At 42.4% G+C, this 19,191-nt stretch overlaps 2 protein-coding genes and 1 long non-coding RNA gene across 9 annotated transcripts in view; 1 reads left to right on the top strand and 2 right to left on the bottom strand.

The window, feature by feature from the left end:
* Nucleotides 1-814: 814 nt before the first annotated feature.
* Nucleotides 815-4,954, bottom strand: LOC139584441 (uncharacterized). Its single transcript, XR_011676766.1, has 5 exons — nucleotides 4,815-4,954; nucleotides 2,208-2,328; nucleotides 2,046-2,116; nucleotides 1,391-1,501; nucleotides 815-1,285 (listed from the first exon to the last, which is right to left on the bottom strand). It is a non-coding gene; the product is annotated as an uncharacterized lncRNA (long non-coding RNA).
* Nucleotides 4,955-6,304: 1,350 nt separating this feature from the next.
* Nucleotides 6,305-10,033, bottom strand: LOC139584440 (putative nuclease HARBI1). Of its 7 annotated transcripts, XR_011676765.1 has the most exons (10): nucleotides 9,289-10,033; nucleotides 9,025-9,201; nucleotides 8,873-8,934; nucleotides 8,704-8,790; nucleotides 8,575-8,616; nucleotides 8,333-8,506; nucleotides 8,218-8,253; nucleotides 7,565-8,119; nucleotides 7,172-7,283; nucleotides 6,305-7,077 (listed from the first exon to the last, which is right to left on the bottom strand). XR_011676765.1 is itself a non-coding variant. In XM_071416280.1 (9 exons), the coding sequence occupies exons 6-9, from the start codon at nucleotides 8,034-8,036 to the stop codon at nucleotides 6,707-6,709; spliced, it is 1,071 nt and encodes a 356-aa protein (XP_071272381.1). In that variant the 5' UTR covers nucleotides 8,037-8,119; nucleotides 8,218-8,253; nucleotides 8,333-8,616; nucleotides 8,704-8,790; nucleotides 8,873-8,934; nucleotides 9,025-10,033; the 3' UTR covers nucleotides 6,305-6,706. The 7 variants fall into 7 exon arrangements, 6 of the variants coding, with proteins under 6 accessions (XP_071272381.1, XP_071272385.1, XP_071272382.1 ...); XM_071416280.1 differs by adding an exon at nucleotides 7,380-7,495 and having other exon boundaries at nucleotides 8,333-8,616; nucleotides 9,025-10,033; XM_071416284.1 differs by adding an exon at nucleotides 7,380-7,495 and having other exon boundaries at nucleotides 7,565-8,253; nucleotides 9,025-10,033.
* A 54-nt stretch (nucleotides 10,034-10,087) lies between these two features.
* The window catches only part of LOC139530929 (protein VAC14 homolog), a 40,262-nt gene continuing 31,158 nt past the window's right edge, over nucleotides 10,088-19,191 (top strand). Inside the window, exons 1-2 of the mRNA XM_071327743.1 lie at nucleotides 10,088-10,100; nucleotides 14,121-14,182. Coding sequence (XP_071183844.1) covers nucleotides 10,088-10,100; nucleotides 14,121-14,182 — 75 coding nt within the window. The remainder of the gene's footprint in view (nucleotides 10,101-14,120; nucleotides 14,183-19,191) is intronic.

Below are 19,191 nucleotides of genomic sequence, written 5' to 3'. Positions count from 1 at the left end.
GGCTCAAAACTACTAGCACACAGCTCGGACACGCATACATACCCCACAAGACAAGCCACAAGAGGTCTCTTCACAGTCCCTGCAACAGTCACAGCAACTGCGCACACAGGCAGAGAAGCACAAGGGGAGGGGGTAAGATGGAATCTAGCAACATTTTTCACACTAAATTCTGCAAACGAGAGTGGGAGAAGCTACAGTAACGGCGCACAGAGGCAGAGAAGCACAAGGGGAGGGGGTAAGATGGACTCTAGCAACTTTAGTGACAGATCGCTGAAACATAGTTGGCAACATAGGCTGGAATGAGGGAGAAGTTTGAAGGGTAAAACGGCACAACGGAGTTTGAGAAATTCCTTGTTCTCTGATAATCGTATTCTTCTGTTTCGTTTAGTCACTCCATCGACTCGCATTTTTTGAGTCCGGGAACCCCCTTTAAATCACTATCTAAGCATTGGTGGTTCAGTGGTAAAATTTTCACCTGCCAGCGCGGGGCCAGTCATGTATATTTGAGCTTTTCTGCTGCTTTTGAGACACGATTCGATCCCTCCTTGGGGCACTACTTGATTGAGTAAATAAAACACTAAACAATCACAATATAGTGACTATTGGTCAATTATAATATGTATTCATTATAGAATTGTGTCAGTTTTTAATGATAAACCTTTAAACTGCACTTTTCCTCCCATTCTTCCCCATCTCTCTATTTTTAAGCTCCAGATGACAAAATCTGGACACAGTCCAAGGGTTGCATGGCTGCCGACTTCCTTCTGGTCACACATTGTATTAGGAGAAATATCCAATAAACCAAAGACATTGCTTTAACTGTAAATGTACTTTATTGAAGATATTTTCCTCAAATAAAATGAAGCATACATAAAATAAACAAGATAAACAAACATTACAATTTATTTACATTGGGTCTAGTGTGTGTGTGAGGGAGGCATGTTTTTCAACTCAGAAAAAAGTACACAGAATTTCCTAAAACTGTACAGTCTTTTACAATATTATCAATCACACGTTGATTTGATAGATATTTAGAGCAATTATTCAGATATTGATAATGGATATATAGGAGTAGATATCTCCAATGCTAAAATAAAATGGAGCTAATATTAAATAAACAAGTAATTACAAATTATTTACATTGTGGATAATGTGTGTGAGGGTGCGCATGTTTTTTTTTTTCTTCCCCTTGTCAGCCACCCATCTCTGCTTTGTCAGTCTTGATAGGCCCAGTGTATGCTCTTCTGAGTGAAGCTGTCAGGCAGTGGTGGAAAGCATGGCAGATCTGAAAGACAGATGCACAAAGTGACAGTAAGTATACAGCTCAACAACATGTCTGTGTGTACATCTGTTGGTGTGGGTGAGCATATGCAATATAATTCTGAATTACCTGTATCCATCTGGAATACGGCCGGTGTAGTAGGAACTGGTGCAGCTGGTAAACTAAATACCACAGCAGTGGACTGCTGTGACTGCAGCTGAACTGCTGGGCATGGCAGATCTAAAAGAGAAAGGAACAATTTTCTTAACTGACAATAATCATACAACTAAATAGACTGAATGAGTGTAAGGCCTAGATTCAATCAGATCAAGCGTTAACCGGCGATAACCAACACCAACATGTTTCGGCGGTGTCTGAGGTGTAACTGCGTTGGATCTGTCAAATCTGTAGTTCTTGATCATTGTCACAAAACTACACCAGTCCTCCTCGCATTAAGTTCAAAACTAGAAAGTATAGGTTATATAGAAACAATGATGCTCAAATTCAAAATCATTAAACTAAATAACGAGGATTTCAATCAGCCTAATCGAGGTGTAGATTACATCTCACATTCCAGTGTTCTAACTTGTAAACAGGGCTGCATGAGATTTCTGTTAATGCGACTCTGTTAGGTATAATGCCAGGAGCCGCTTGTGATTTTGACAACTCTAACACAATTCCACCTCAGACACCGCCAAAACGACCTCTATGTGGATGTCGGCTAAAGCAGAGGTGATTGAATAGAGCCCCAAGTAAGTGAGAGTGTGCATGTGTGTATACATGCCGGTGTAGCAGATGCAGGGGCAAACGACTGCAGCTGTGAAGACCGTGGTTGAGCTAATAGGGTTGTCAGATCTAAAAGAGGAACAATTTTCTTAAATTAAAATAATTATACAAAACAGAGTGAGTGATTGAGTGAGTGTGTATATGTGTGTTTGATAAATACCTGGACCACATCACACTGCTTCAGGCCTCCAAGCATCTGGAAGTTCCAGCGTGCCACTCCATGCCTGGAACAGCTTGGTGGAAAGACGGTTACCAGTCACCCACCGAGCAGGTTGGAAGATCTGAAAAATAGGCACAATATAATTTTAATGACAAAGCCTCGACTACACACTAACCTAAACAGAACAAACTATGGGAAGCGCACAGTTGTACATAGAGCCATGACTAGATCCATGATCTCGCCATCACGGTTGACAACTCCATTGTGTCCTCCTCCCAGAGTGCTAAGAACCTTGGCGTGATCCTGGACAACACCCTGTCGTTCTCAACTAACATCAAGGCGGTGACCCGTTCCTGTAGGTTCATGCTCTACAACATTCGCAGAGTACGACCCTGCCTCACGCAGGAAGCGGCGCAGGTCCTAATCCAGGCACTTGTCATCTCCCGTCTGGATTACTGCAACTCGCTGTTGGCTGGGCTCCCTGCCTGTGCCATTAAACCCCTACAACTCATCCAGAACGCCGCAGCCCGTCTGGTGTTCAACTTTCCCAAGTTCTCTCACGTCACCCCGCTCCTCCGCTCTCTCCACTGGCTTCCAGTTGAAGCTCGCATCCGCTACAAGACCATGGTGCTTGCCTACGGAGCTGTGAGGGGAACGGCACCTCCGTACCTTCAGGCTCTGATCAGGCCCTACACCCAAACAAGGGCACTGCGTTCATCCACCTCTGGCCTGCTCGCCTCCCTACCTCTGAGGAAGTACAGTTCCCGCTCAGCCCAGTCAAAACTGTTCGCTGCTCTGGCACCCCAATGGTGGAACAAACTCCCTCACGACGCCAGGTCAGCGGAGTCAATCACCACCTTCCGGAGACACCTGAAACCCCACCTCTTTAAGGAATACCTAGGATAGGATAAAGTAATCCTTCTAACCCCCCCCCCCTTAAAAGAGTTAGATGCACTATTGTAAAGTGGTTGTTCCACTGGATATCATAAGGTGAATGCACCAATTTGTAAGTCGCTCTGGATAAGAGCGTCTGCTAAATGACTTAAATGTAAATGTAAATGTAGATGGAACTCTATTCCACATCAAGTAACAAATGCAAGCAGTAAAATTAGATTTAAAAAACAGATAAAAATACACCTTATGGAACAGCAGGGACTGTGAAGACACATGCATACACACGAGTACACACAGATTTTGTGTTGTAGATATGTGGTAGTAGAGTAGTGGCCTGAGGGCACACATTTAATGTGTTGTGAATGTATTGTAATGTTTTTAAAAATTGTATAACTGCCTTCATTTTGCTGGACCTGAAGAAGAGTAACTGCTGTCTTGGCAGCAGCTAATGGGGATCCATAATAAATACAACAAATTAATTAAGTTTGTGTGTGTGTATCTGGCAACCCACGTAGCAGACTTCATTTTCCCAACTGCTCATTGTACTTGCCCTTGCAATCTGATGTGTGTGTTGTGTTATGACTTAGAAGTGTCAACCTGACCACATCCTTGTAGAAGGAAATCAGTGATTAATTAGCTAGGGAAAAATTACTATCAACAGTGTTCAGTAAAAAGGATATCAAATATTCAAATCTGGATTGACAACTAGGCTAAAGCATGTGAAGTTATAAACCTCTAGGGATTAGTCTACACTCAAGTTAAATAAAGGATGCAAGACATGAGCTCGAGGACCATGCCTCAGGACTACCTGGCATGACGACTCCTGGCTGTCCCTGTCTCTAGTCCACCTAGTTGTGCTGCTTATCCAGTCTCTGCTGTTTCTGTCTGCAGCTATGGAACCCTGACCTGCTCAAGGCTCACCGGAGGTACTAACTCGTCCCAAACCCGCTGTTTGATCCTGTCTCTCTACCAGACCTACTGTCTCAACATCTAAATGCTCAGCTATGAAGAGCCAACTGGCATTTACTCTTGAGGTGCTGAACTATTGCACCCTCTATAATTTGACACTGCTGGTCATCTATGAACGTTTAAACGTCTTGAAGAATAATCTGGCTAAATGGCTGTACTCTTTTATAATCTCCACCAACACAGCCAGAAGAGGACTGGCCACCCCTCAGAGCCTGGTTCATCTAGGTTTCTTCCTAGGGAGTTTTTCCTAGCCACTGTGCTTCTTTGTCTGCATTGCTTGCTCTTTGGGGTTTTAAGCTGGGTATCTGTATAAGCACTTTGTGACAGCTGCTGATGTAAAAGGGGCTTTATAAAATACATTTGATAGATTGCTTGTATATGCTTCTATTCATGTCAGTAACTCTAAATCTAAATATGACAGTGAGCTGTCTTACATTTCCTCAATAGGAAGTTGTACCTTAATGAATGAAATTCAATATGAGTTAGCTGTGTATCTCATCTAATTGAGAATTGCTGATATACTGCATGTCTATTTTATTTTGAAAATCTGCCAACAAATCACACAATTCTATCTGTACATCACATTATTACCCACCTAGCTAGCTAGTGATAGCTTAGCTAGCTCCAAAGAAACAACCAATGAATGACAACAGGCTTTTAAACAAAATATATATCTAGCTTGTATAATTGCATGTAAAACAACTTTACAGATGATTACAAAGTTTGAAAGCAAAGTTGACTTACCAGTATGCTGCTCTCTCGGGAACTAGAGTGAGGCATCCAGATATGAGTTTAGCTGGCGTCGTTAGCATTAGCTAGCTAGCAGCGCCAGTATGCCAGAAATGAAAGCATCTATCCAGCAACTATGTCAAGGTCAAAAACGAAAGAAACTATGCCATGCTGACTTCGTAAAATAAGTCTAATCGGACTGAAATAATTAACAGGCTGAACGTACATTTCTGTGACTAACTAGCTAACTTTAGCTTGCCAGCTCAGTGACCAGTGAATCACCTATTCCTGTTTACAGAGTGTAGTGGCCACGTGAGGCCAGGGTTTGATTCACAGCAAATGCATGCACACCTTTTGCTCTGGTACTGGATTTGTATACATGGATTACACATTTGGCATTGCTGTGTCTTGTACCATGAACATATTCAATAAAGGTTTTTACTGTATCCACCCCCCCCCAAATGTTCTATTTTAGTTTATTGTCCTCTGATGGTTTTCCAGGGCACAATATTTACAGTAATAACATTGCTCTGGTTCATTCAATGTGTTGCGTCAAACAACAGAACACTCAAAACATGAGCACAATGGCAGCTCTTCCTTTAAAGAACTCCAGGCCTCAAGAGGGCAGATAACCCAAAAACACAGGTGGAACTAAAAAATTGAGCCAGGATTTCTGGAAGGACTACTTTTACATGCGCACCTGGCAGATAAGCATGGGTATAAAATGTTTGGTCCTCAACATACACACAGCTCATTGTTCAACCCTAAAGACGCAACTGGGGCCTGTTGCACAAAACTAGGATAAGGGATTAAGCCAGGATATCTTGGTGATCCTGGCTCAATTGATCCGTAATCCGGTTGCACTAAAGATGGATAGGGGGCAGGAGGATATGTTATGGTCTAAATTACCATGGAGATTTATTCTGTGGAGCTAGCCTGCTCCAGACCAGGCTAAATTCCAGGATCTATTTAATCTCATCCCTAATGTCAGTCAGCAGTCACCACAAATGGAAACCAATAGTTATTTCACTGCTCACTATACATTGTTATCACATATAACTAGACCCACTGTTATTATTTAAACGTTTGTGATCATTAATTTCAATGATTTTGGATAAAAAATGATTTTTAGATGATGTTGCTATCATTAGATAATTTACAGTTTCCCATAGACTATAAGGCTATATATAAAATGATAGAATATTAGGGCCACAGAGGGGAAAAAAACACAAGTCATAATATTGTAACCAGTTGTTTTAAAGGAGGACAGTTGTTAAAATGACAGATGTGGGGCATTTCGTGAAATTGTACTTCAGTATGGTTTCATAAACAAAGACATGCTGATGTGCCAGAATATTAAGTATCACATTGTCATAAGTATCAAAACTGTAAAAACAATATGTAGCTTTTCTGCAGAAAGAACCAGCCTCATAAATTTATGACTTTATCCTTTTTCTTCAGTGTGGCCCTAGTACTCTGTCATATAAACAAATACACATTCCATATGAATATAAAAACACAATGTGTAACATTATGTTCCTTTATTGAATAAGGACAAAACAAAGCAGGTAAACCATCAGCTCCTTTCGAAACTGAAGTCACAGTGACTCTACAAGATGGAAAGCACAGAATCCAAGCATATTATACAAAATGATACATACACATTCAAAGGTCTGTATATAACACACCCTGCATGTCTGCACACTAAAATAAATGCAGGACAAATCCATACACATCAACTGAACAGACAAATGAATGGATGCAGTAGCCTCCCTGCAGCCTTGTATTACACACAGTATACCGCACAAACATCATAAGAGGCCAAATTCGTCAAAAAACGAACCCAAAAAAACCCAAATTCCTCTGCCACCGCAGGACATATTTAACCAAAATTGAAAGCACACATACTAACTAAAATAATTCAACACATATTGGTCCCTCAGCAGCCGACCACTGTCGTCATCAGGGAAGATTGCCGGATTGTCCCAGTCCATGGCTGGTGGCACTCTGGGGGCCCTCTCCTTCCTCAGGCAGGCCACATTGTGGAGGACAGCACAAGCCACAGTAATATCACATGCCCTAACAGGGCTGACCCTTAATTTGTGAAGGCAGTGAAAGCGTGCCTTCAGGAGGCCAAAGGTCATTTCAACTCTGGCCCTGGTCCTGGCATGGGCATGGTTGTAGGCCTGCTGTGCTTCCTGGGGGTCTGTGAAAGGTGTCAGGAGAAAAGGCTGGCAGCCATACCCCCTGTCTCCCAGCAACACACCAGAGAATTCACCTGTCAACACAAAATCTCATCATTACTACCTCATAAACACAGTGATATTCTTGACACAGCCATGATGGTTATAAATAGGGGTTGTGTGGCTTACCTTGTGATAGGCACTGATAGATTTCAGAGGCCCGAAAGATTCTGGAGTCATGGACTGAGCCAGGCCATTTTGCCACAACATTGCTGATCACACAGTCAGCATTGCAGACCATCTGAAATCATAAGATGAGGAATATTACACCAATCAATGCACATCACTGGCAATGCAGAGTGTTCGTCAATGGACAATATCAAAAAGTTATGTTCACCTGAACATTAATGCTGTGAAAGGATTTCCTATTCACAAAATCGGCCTCATGGGCACCTGAGGGGGCTTTTATCCTTATGTGTGTGCAGTCCACTGCACCAATGACATTGGGGAAACCTGTCACACAAAGTAATGAGTATCCTACTATGTGTTAACAGTTGTCCTGTAATTTGTAGATCCTCTTACCTGCAATCCTATAGAACTCCTCTTTGATGTCACAGAGTCTTCTGTGGCCAGGGAAGGAGATGAAGACATCTGCTAATGCTTTGATAGCCAGACACACACTCCTTATTGTGCGGCAAATTGTGGCCTTGTTCAGCTGTTCTGCATCCCCCACTGAGTACAGGAAGGCTCCACTAGCAAAAAAGCGCAAGGCCACACAAACCATTTGCTCCACACTCAGTGCATGGCTCCGTGCAGTGCGGTGCTTAATCCTGGGACCCAGTAGTCTGCATAGATACCTGATGCCATCTGCAGAAAACCTGTATCTTTCATATAGATGGTCATCAGGGAAGGCCAGTGGGTCCAACCGGTCCCTGAAGACCCTTTCTCGCCTGAAGGCTCTCCTCAGCACAAGTGCTTCTTCATCCACCACATCTCGCACGAATGGGCATGCCATTGTCAGAGCAGAAAGGAACACACAATTTTGGGCCTTCATATAGGCTAGTGGCCACACCTGGTGCTGGGGGGGTGGGCAAAAGAGGGCGATGCCTTATAACGATGACTTGGTTGTACTGATTGCTGGGAAAATAAAAAAAACCTTAGAAAGATGCCACCGTCCTGTGTGCTCACAATAAGAGCTCATATGTCATGGCTCACTTGACTTTACGAGAATATACCTAATTTTTATTTTGAGCTGTGTCATCTTCTTGGAGCTGGGGGAGGAAAGAAAAATAATGATTAATACATTTGTGTTACAGTTAGCATACAGTGTACATTGAAGGCATATCTCACCTCCCTCTCAAGTTTTTTTATTTCAAGGTCCAGTTTCCTAATTGTCCTCTTTTTTATTTCGGACTCCAGTGCAAGATTTTCCATCTTTTTCTTCTTGTACTGAATGTCTATGTCTGCCAGTTCTATTTGGCGCCGGAGGTGGTTGCCATACAACTTTCTGATAGCTTGTGAGCTCTGTGAACACAATACAATTAGCGCAGCTGGAATTTGGCAGGATGTGGTGTCCTTTTATTAATACGCACTATGTTGCCAGGCTGGTTTTCCCACTGTATAGCATCTGGGTCCTGTAAAAGAAATTAGATTTTTTGATTTTGATGAGGACTCCTCACCATTGTAGAGTAAATAGTACTTTCACAGTCTTAACATGATACCTCATGCCTTCTGGAATCCAGAGAGATGGTCTCCTCCTCATCATCGTCTCCATCATGTGCTGTTGCTGCTGCACTGGGGCCTTCACCCTATCACATTTAATCGGATTCATATTGAAGCTAGTAGACAAGACATGCCAGGCCTACAGTATGCCTTTGATGGAGTACTCACTGGATCAGCATCGTCTGGTGCTTGTGCTGGTGGCTCTAACAGGAACACAGTGCTGCCAGACACTGCAAGGCAATAGGTAAACCAAAGTCAGACAGTCCAAATTGATTCAATATGAATGTGGTTGTATCCCATGTAGAGATGGAAGGACATACCTTGAATGAAGCGGGTGGCATCTTGGGAGGAACCTATGCTCGTCTCTTTCCCCCCAGGGATCCCCTCTAAGACGGGCCTGCCTTTATTTAGCTCCAAGGCCATGTCCTCTGCTGGGGTAAGGTCAGCCTTTGGTGACCCACCACCCGTGCCTTGTCTGTGGGTATTCTTTTTCACTGCTAAAACAGTACAGACAATGTGTGAGCAGGCACCTTCTGGGTACAATATATGCTTGTGCTTTGTTAAATATTAGTCAGGGACCATACCATTCTGCAGAATGTTCTTGTATTTGATTTTGACCTGCTGCCATGTCCGTTTTGGCCCGTTCATGTTTAATCTACACACACACACACACACACACATTTAATGGAGTCACACTGCAAAAAATTACTTGGTATTTTTGTCTTGTTTTCAGTAAAAATATCAAAAAATTTATCATAGCTTTATACAGTGTGATGGAGTTACTTTACACAATTTCACTCATATCTGCAGTGCATTTCAATTAAAAATTTAACCGTTTCATAATTACAGTACAACTGCATTTTTGGAGATGTGAATTAAATATTTGAATTGTAATTGTGATGTTTCAGCGGAGCGGTGAGTGTGTAATTGTGCACTACTTACGCATTCAGGCGGTCTGCAATACTTTGCCACGCTTTTTCTCTTTGCTTTATCACTGTGGCGGTGTTGCCTTTCTTCTTAATTATATCTTTTACCTCCTCGTATGCCTCCATGAGGATTTGTGCTTCCGACGGGGAAAAGTACGCGGCTCTAGTTGCCATGGTAAATCAGTTAATCTGTGATCTGTGGCGGGGTCTATTTGAGTGAGCCGTGAGCGCGCACCTATCCAGGATTGGTTTCACCTGGCTTAATGAATCCGTGTCTGCTCATCCTGGCTTGGTCTTTGTGCAACCAATTAAGCCTGGACGCACATGTTTTGGCTTCATTGAGCTCAGCTGAGTCATTTATCCCGGATGTCTTAATTCTACTTTTGTGCAACAGGCCCCTGGTATGTAATGTTTGGAATTATTTATTATGTTGCATCCAGTGCTTAGCACAATTTACATGTTTAACTCTGGTAGTGGTGACTTTTGTTGTGGATATTTTCTGACTGCAGAAGTAATTTGCTAGAAGTGCTAGATTAAATTGTTTAAACGTTTACTTTATTCAAAGCCATGCTTTGTTTAGTGTAAAATAATGCATGTTTATTCTCTGTTTAAGGTTATCAACCTATTGCTATCTCTATTCCTATTCCTATTCCCTACTCCTTATTCCTCTGTCATTCAACTACTCTATTCAACAAATCAACTGTTTCAACATATTCAACAAATGGCATCGAAACCATAATAAAACACTGGAAAGGAATTGAGTTGTCCCTTTGCATCCTTCACGGGTTGAGCAAGCCGTTTTCAAGTTTGGGCAGAGCTGGAATAATTATAACACCTAGACAACTTGACACAATGAGATCATTTCAAATCAAATCAAATCAAATTTTATTAGTCACATACACATGGTTAGCAGATGTTAATGCGAGTGTAGCGAAATGCTTGTGCTTCTAGTTCCGACAATGCAGTAATAACCAACAAGTAATCTAACCTAACAATTCCACAACTACTACCTTATACACACACACAAGTGTAAAGGGATAAAGAATATGTACATAAAGATATATGAATGAGTGGTGGTACAGAACGGCATGGCAAGATGCAGTAGATGGTATAGAGTACGGTATATACATATGAGATGAGTACTGTAGGGTATGTAAACATAAAGTGGCATAGTTTAAAGTGGCTAGTGGTACATGTATTACATAAAGATGGCAAGATGCAGTAGATGATATAGAGTACAGTATATACATATGAGATGGGTAATGTAGGGTATGTAAACATTATATTAAGTGGCATTGTTTAAAGTGGCTAGTGGTACATTTTTACATAATTTCCATCAATTCCCATTTTTAAAGTGGCTGGAGTTGAGTCAGTATGTTGGCAGCGGCCGCTAAATGTTAGTGGTGGCTGTTTAACAGTCTGATGGCCTTGAGATAGAAGCTGTTTTTCAGTCTCTCGGTCCCTGCTTTGATGCACCTGTACTGACCCCGCCTTCTGGATGATAGCGGGGTGAACAGGCAGTGGCTTGGGTGGTTGTTGTCCTTGATGATCTTTATGGCCTTCCTGTGACATCGGGTGGTGTAGGTGTCCTGGAGGGCAGGTAGTTTGCCCCCGGTGATGCGTTCTGCAGACCTCACTACCCTCTGGAGAGCCTTACGGTTGTGGGCGGAGCAGTTGCCGTACCAGGCGGTGATACAGCCCGACAGGATGCTCTCGATTGTGCATCTGTAGAAGTTTGTGAGTGCTTTTGGTGACAAGCCGAATTTCTTCAGCCTCCTGAGGTTGAAGAGGCGCTGCTGCGCCTTCACAACGCTGTCTGTGTGGGTGGACCAATTCAGTTTGTCCGTGATGTGTACACCGAGGAACTTAAAACTTTCCACCTTCTCCACTACTGACCCGTCGATGTGGATAGGGGGGTGCTCCCTCTGCTGTTTCCTGAAGTCCACAATCATCTCCTTTGTTTTGTTGACGTTGAGTGTGAGGTTATTTTCCTGACACCACACTCCGAGGGCCCTCACCTCCTCCCTGTAGGCCGTCTCGTCGTTGTTGGTAATCAAGCCTACCACTGTAGTGTCATCCGCAAACTTGATGATTGAGTTGGAGGCGTGCATGGCCACGCAGTCGTGGGTGAACAGGGAGTACAGGAGAGGGCTCAGAACGCACCCTTGTGGGGCCCCAGTGTTGAGGATCAGCGGGGTGGAGATGTTGTTACCTACCCTCACCACCTGGGGGCGGCCCGTCAGGAAGTCCAGGACCCAGTTGCACAGGGCGGGGTCGAGACCCAGGGTCTCGAGCTTGATGACGAGTTTGGAGGGTACTATGGTGTTAAATGCTGAGCTGTAATCGATGAACAGCATTCTCACATGGGTATTCCTCTTGTCCAGATGGGTTAGGGCAGTGTGCAGTGTGGTTGCGATTGCGTCGTCTGTGGACCTATTGGGTCGGTAAGCAAATTGGAGTGGGTCTAGGGTGTCCGGTAGGGTGGAGGTGATATGGTCCTTGACTAGTCTCTCAAAGCACTTCATGATGACTGAAGTGAGTGCTACGGGGCGGTAGTCGTTTAGCTCAGTTACCTTAGCTTTCTTGGGAACAGGAACAATGGTGGCCCTCTTGAAGCATGTGGGAACAGCAGACTGGGATAAGGATTGATTGAATATGTCCGTAAACACACCAGCCAGCTGGTCTGCGCATGCTCTGAGGACGCGGCTGGGAATGCCGTCTGGGCCTGCAGCCTTGCGAGGGTTAACACGTTTAAATGTTTTACTCACCTCGGCTGCAGTGAAGGAGAGCCCGCAGGTTTTGGTAGGGGGCCGTGTCAGTGGCACTGTATTGTCCTCAAAGCGGGCAAAAAAGTTGTTTAGCCTGTCTGGGAGCAAGACATCCTGGTCCGCGACGGGGCTGGTTTTCTTTTTGTAATCCGTGATTGACTGTAGACCCTGCCACATACCTCTTGTGTCTGAGCTGTTGAATTGCGACTCGATTTTGTCTCTGTACTGGGACTTAGCCTGTTTGATTGCCTTGCGGAGAGAATAGCTACACTGTTTGTATTCGGTCATGCTTCCGGTCACCTTGCCCTGGTTAAAAGCAGTGGTTCGCGCTTTCAGTTTCACGCGAATGCTGCCGTCAATCCACGGTTTCTGGTTTGGGAATGTTTTAATCGTTGCTGTGGGTACGACATCGTCAATGCACTTCCTAATGAACTCGCTCACCGAATCAGCATATTCGTCAATATTGTTGTTGGACGCGATGCGGAACATATTCCAATCCGCGTGATCGAAGCAGTCTTGAAGCGTGGATTCAGATTGGTCGGACCAGCGTTGAACAGACCTGAGCGCGGGAGCTTGTTGTTTGAGTTTCTGTTTGTAGGCTGGAATCAACAAAATGGAGTCGTGGTCAGCTTTTCCGAAAGGGGGGCGGGGGAGGGCCTTATATGCGTCGCGGAAATTAGTATAACAATGATCTAGGGTTTTTCCAGCCCTGGTAGCACAATCGATATGCTGATAGAATTTAGGGAGTTTTGTTTTTAGATTAGCCTTGTTAAAATCCCCAGCTACGATGAATGCAGCCTCAGGGTGTGTGGTTTCCAGTTTACAAAGAGTCAGATAAAGTTCGTTCAGGGCCATCGATGTGTCTGCTTGGGGGGGAATATATACGGCTGTGATTATGATTGAAGAGAATTCCCTTGGTAGATAATGCGGTCGACATTTGATTGTGAGGAGTTCTAGATCAGGTGAACAGAATGACTTGAGTTCCTGTGTGTTGTTATGATGATCACACCACTTCTCGTTAATCATAAGGCATACCCCCCCGCCCCTCTTCTTACCGGAAAGATGTTTGTTTCTGTCGGCGCGATGCATGAAGAAACCAGCTGGCTGCACCGACTCCGTTAGCGTCCCTTGAGTTAGCCATGTTTCCGTGAAGCAGAGCACGTTGCAATCCCTGATGTCTCTCTGGAATGCTACCCGTGCTCGGATTTCATCAACCTTATTGTCAAGAGACTGGACATTGGCGAGTAGTATGCTAGGGAGTGGAGCGCGATGTGCCCGTCTCCGAAGCCTGACCACGAGACCGCCTCGTTTGCCCCTTTTTCGGCGTCGCACAGGGTCGCCGGCTGGGATCAGATCCATTGTATTGGGTGGAAGGCAAAACACTGGATCCGTTTCGGGAAAGTCATATTCCTGGTAGGAACGATGATGAGTTGACGTTAATCGTATATTCAGTAGTTCCTCCCGACTGTATGTAATGAAACCTAAGATTACCTGGGGTACCGATGTAAGAAATAACACATAAAAAAACAAAATACTGCATATTTTCCAAGGAACGCGAAGCGAGGCGGCCATCTCTTTTCGGCGCCGGAAGTACAACCTATTTACAACCTATCAATTCATCATTTACACCTAGAGGTGCACCCAGCTCTAACATTAGATACTATTTCGCTTGAAAGGGTTTTCTGATAGCTCTGATTTTAAACAACCTCTGTTTGATTTCAGATTTGCTCTGCATCACAGTAGTCTGTGGGTTTCAGCAACATCTGCTTCTTCACTCCCACAAGGTAAGTGCTAAGTGATTGAATGGTGCATCTAGTCATTAGATCAGTTTCATTAAGAAACAAAAAAATTGTACTACTCCCTTCACAGAACAGTGAAAACTAGAATAGAAAGAGGAGTGAGAGGCCCCGGTGCACAACTGAGCAAGAGGACAAGTACATTCGAGTGTGTAGTTTGAGAAACAGACAGACATTGTCAAGATGTAATTTGTAAGTCGCTCTGGATAAGAGCGTCTGCTAAATGACTTAAATGTAAATGTAAATGTAATGTTCACTCTTTCTATTCTAGCTAAAGCCAGTTTGCGCTGTTCTGTGAAGGGAGTAGTATACCGTGTTGTACGAGATCTTCAGTTTCTTGGCAATTGCCTTCATTTCTCAGAACAAAAATAAACTGACGAGTTTCAGAAGGAAGTTCTTTGTTTCTGGCCATTTTAAGATGGGCAAAAGAACACAGACACTGCCTAGAAGGCCAGCATCCCGGAGTTGCCTCTTTGCTGTTGATGTTGAGACTGGTGTTTTGCGGGTACTATTTAATGAAGCTGCCAGTTGAGGACTTATGAGGCGTCTGTTTCTCAAACTAGACACTAATGTACTTGTCCTTCATACAGCCATCTGGGTTCTCAGTACATCGCACAGACAGGAATAAAGAACTCTCCAGGAAGAAGAAAGGCAGGGGTGTATGTTTCATGATTAACTACTCATGGTGTGATTGTGATAACATACAGAAACTCAACTTATTCAAGAAAGATCCAGTGTAATATATTATAAAAATAAAGCGAACTGGATGGGATATGGGGGAAAAATGCACCAAATTCTTTTTCAATCTTCAATATAGAATTGCTACCAAAAACAATGCATTGATGGAGTCACGCATGATTCATCTAATTATATTTTGAAAGAGGAAGTAAAGTACTTTAAGAATATGTTTTCATTTTCATGTTTTCATTTCAGTCTAATTGTATGGATTTCCTAATAATAATGTAAAATTAACATCTGTACAGAAAGACTCATGTGAAGGCCAAATTACAGAGGAGGAACTTCTTGATGCAATTGGGGCCTTTAAGGATGGGACAACTTCAGGTCTGGATGGCATACCAGTGGAAGTATACAAAACTTTTTTTGATATACTCAGAGGACCATTATTAGCATGTTTTAACCACTTCTATATAAATGGTAGATTATCAGACACGCAACAAGAAGGTCTGATATCATTATTACTGAAACAGGACCCAAATGGTATATATAAAGATCCAGTCCATTAAAAAAATTGGAGACCTTACACTTCAGTGTTGTGATGCAAAAATCCTAGAAAAATGTTTGGCGCATAGAATTTAAAAAGTATTGTCAGATATTATTCATCCTAATCAGACAGGTTTTTTACATGGACGATACATTGGAGATAATATAAGACAAGTACTGGAAACAATGGAATACTAGAAAATATCGAGGACACCAGGCCTGGTTTTCATAGCTGATTTTGAAAAGGCATTTGATACGACTGGAGTTTATATATAAATGCCTAGAATATTTAAATTTTGGGGAATCTCTTATAAAATGGGTTAAAATTATGTATAGTAACCCTAGGTGTAAAATAGTAAATAATGGCTACATCTCAGAAAGTTTTAAACTATCTAGAGGAGTAAAACAAGGTTGTCCACTATCGGCATATCTATTTATTATTGCCATCGAAATGTTAGCTGTTAAAATTAGATCAAATTAAGGGATTACAAATCTGTGGCTTAAAAACTAAGGTGTCATTGTACGCTGATGATTCATGTTTTCTTTTAAAACCACAATTAGAATCTCTCCACGGCCTCATAGAGGATCTAGATACTTTTGCTATCCTCTCTGGATTAAAACCAAATTATGATAAGTGTACTATATATATATGTATTGGATCACAAATTAAATGGTCTGACGGAGATGTGGACATACTCGGTATACAAATCCCAAAAGAAAGAAATTAACTCACATTCTTTTTTTATTTTTTTATTATTTTTACCCCCTTTTCTCCCCAATTTTCGTGGTATCCAATCGCTACAACTCCCGTATGGGCTCGGGAGAGACGAAGGTTGAAAGCCATGCATCCTCCGAAACACAACCCAACCAAGCCGCACTGCTTCTTAACAGAGCGCGCCTCCAACCCGGAAGTCAGCCCCACCAATGCGCGAGGAAACACTGTGCACCTGGCCCCCTCAGTTAGCACGCACTGCCCGCCACAGGAGTCGCTGGAGCGCGATGAGACAAGGATATCCCTACCGGCCAAACCCTCCCTAACCCGGACGACGCTAGGCCAATTGTGCGTCGCCCCACAGACCTCCCGGTCGCAGCCGGCTGCGACAGAGCCTGGGCGCGAACCCAGAGACTCTGGTGGCGCAGCTAGCGCTGCGATGCAGTGCCCTAGAACACTGCGCCACCCGGGAGGCCTCCAATTCATTTTTATAGAAAGTTAGCAAAAATAGATAAGATCTTGCTACCATAGAAAGGAAAATACCTGTCTATTTGTGGAAAAATCACCCTGATTAACTCTTTAGTCATATCACAGTTTACCTATTTTCTTATGGTTTTGCCTACACCTAGTGACCTGCTTTTTTAAATTATATGAACAAAAAATATTCCATTTTATTTGGGACGGCAAGCCAGACAAAATTAAAAGGGCCTATTTATATAATTAATAAGAATTCGGAGGGCAGAAATTATTAAATATTAAAGCATTAGACCTCTCACTAAAGGCATCAGTCATACAAAAGTTATACTTAAATCCAAACTGGTTCTCTAGTAAATTGGTAAGAATGTCTCATCCTATGTTCAAGAAGGGCCTTTTTCCCTTTATTCAGATTACACCTACTCACTTTCAGTTGTTTGAAAAGGAAATAATATCCAAAATATCGTTCTGTTTTAAACAAGCCTTAGAAAGTTGGTTGCAATTTCAGTTTAATCCACCTGAAAAGACAGAACAAATACTTTCACAAATATTGTGGTTAAACTCAAATATACTAATTGATTAAAAAAAACGTATTTTTCGAAGAAATGTTTAAAAAATGAATAATTTTTGTGAATGATATCATAAATAGGACTGGGGGAGTTATGTCACACATACAGCTAACACAGACATATGGAAATGTCTGCTCTACCCAAAAGTACAACCAATTGATTGCAGTATTACCACAAATGGAAGAGGCAAGTGGAAGGGGAAAAAAGTAAGGAACTTGTATGTCGGCCCTGTATTAAAGAACATAAATGGTTAAAGAAAAGTGTGATAAATAAAAACATATACCAATTTCATTTAAGGATCAAAAAACTGACAGCTGTGCCATATAAATTGCAAAATAGTTGGGAAGACATTTTTGATGTACCCATTCCATGGCACATGGTTTATGAATTGATACGCAAAACAACGGCGGATTCAAAACTTTGAATTTTTCAACTTAAATTACTATACAAAATTCCTGCAACCAATACAATGTTATATATACTTATTAGCTACTTATTAGCAAGCACTCCGCCGCTTCAACTGTCATTGTCCATGTTGGGTCAAATGACATTAAACTCCAGCAGTCAGAGAAATTGAGAGACGATTTTAAAACATTGATAAATACGCTGCTGGAATCTGGGAAGCAGTGTGTTGTTTCCGGTCCATTTCCATCCCCACGCTACACGGATATGGTTTTTATTCGTATTCGCCAATTACACACCTGGCTTAAGGGATACTGCTGCACGATGGGAATTCCTTTTGTGGATAACTTTGCAGCTTTTACAGACCGACCAGGTCTATTTCTTCGGGACAATTTACATCTTAACAGGTATGGCTCCAGCATCCTCTCCACCAACATGTCTCTTACTCTTGCCTCATGTAGAGCCTTTGATACCTGACGTTGTGTATTCTCGGGGGTTGACTTTTGGGATTGTACGCTCCCCTATCAGACTATGTTCAATGCTCCTCTCCCAGTTTCATTAATTAGTTCCTCAATTGCAAATATGGAACAAACTACAGTTAACAACCTTTCTGCAATTCCTAGATTATTGTCCAATCACCGTATTGCGAATACTACTCACATGCAGAGAGGTATTGTTAGTAGTAATCTTGTCCCCATAAAATTGAGCTCTGTCAATAGCTCAAATGGTTTATTGCTCATCCAGTGCAGCTTCAGGTGCTACCTTGGATACTCCATCTGATATGAATTCCCGTAGCAATGGTATTGGAATAATTCATTTGAATGCTAGAAGCCTGATCCAAAAGTTGGACTTTATTGAAATTTTGGTCTCACAATCAAATGTTGACGTTCTGATTGTATCTGAATCGTGGCTGTGTGATTCTGTGCCAGATTCAGATGTTCAGTTGATTGGATACAATATTTATAGAACTGATAGAGTTGGTAGAGGTGGTGGTATTGCGATTTATGTTAAATGCTGCTTAAATGTTTCTGTGTCCATATCAACCTCTGTCTCAAAGCAATATGAATGTCTAGTTTTAAACGTGGTACTTGGTAATAATGCTCATTTAACTCTAGCAGGGGTATATCGCCCCCCCCTCAGCTCCTCCTTGTACTCTATGCAAATTATCTGATATACTGTCTAATTATGCAAACTCTGAATTACTGATTTTGGGAGATTTTAACCTGGATTGGCTCTCACCAGTATCCGATAAATTAAAAGGCATTTGTACTGAGCTAAATCAAACTCAGCTGATAACTAAACCAACCCGTCCCAACTTTAAGAACCCAGTAAAATCCACTCTACTAGACATTATTCTAACAAATACCCCCCATAAATACACAGCCAGTGGGGTTTTTGCAAATGATATCAGTGACCACTGCCCTATTGCTTGTATTAGAGATACCAGGCTGAAACACTCTGATCCCTGTATAATCTCTAAGAGAAATTATAAACATTTCTCACAGCAAGCTTTTATCCTTGACTTATATCACTCTGAGCTTTTATCCACTCTCTGCTTTCTGGACCCGGTTTTAGCCCTTGCTTTTTTCTCTTCTATTGTTACTTCTATGTCTGATAAA

This window comes from Salvelinus alpinus, chromosome 9 (assembly GCF_045679555.1).
Source record: "Salvelinus alpinus chromosome 9, SLU_Salpinus.1, whole genome shotgun sequence".
In the NCBI taxonomy this organism is placed as follows: domain Eukaryota; kingdom Metazoa; phylum Chordata; class Actinopteri; order Salmoniformes; family Salmonidae; genus Salvelinus; species Salvelinus alpinus.
Note: the sequence above shows the minus strand (reverse complement) of the source record. Positions and strands in the feature narration are given on the sequence as shown.

What these genes read in the sequence shown, in the direction of transcription:
- LOC139584440 (XM_071416283.1), bottom strand. Translation starts at nt 8,036, where the DNA reads ATGAAGGCCCAAAATTGTGTGTTCCTTTCTGCTCTGACAATGGCATGC. An exon ending in GGAGTTCTATAGGATTGCAG is followed by an intron (nt 7,496 to 7,564) that starts GTAAGAGGATCT and finishes TTTGTGTGACAG; the next exon opens with GTTTCCCCAATGTCATTGGT. An exon ending in TTCACAGCATTAATGTTCAG is followed by an intron (nt 7,284 to 7,379) that starts GTGAACATAACT and finishes TTATGATTTCAG; the next exon opens with ATGGTCTGCAATGCTGACTG.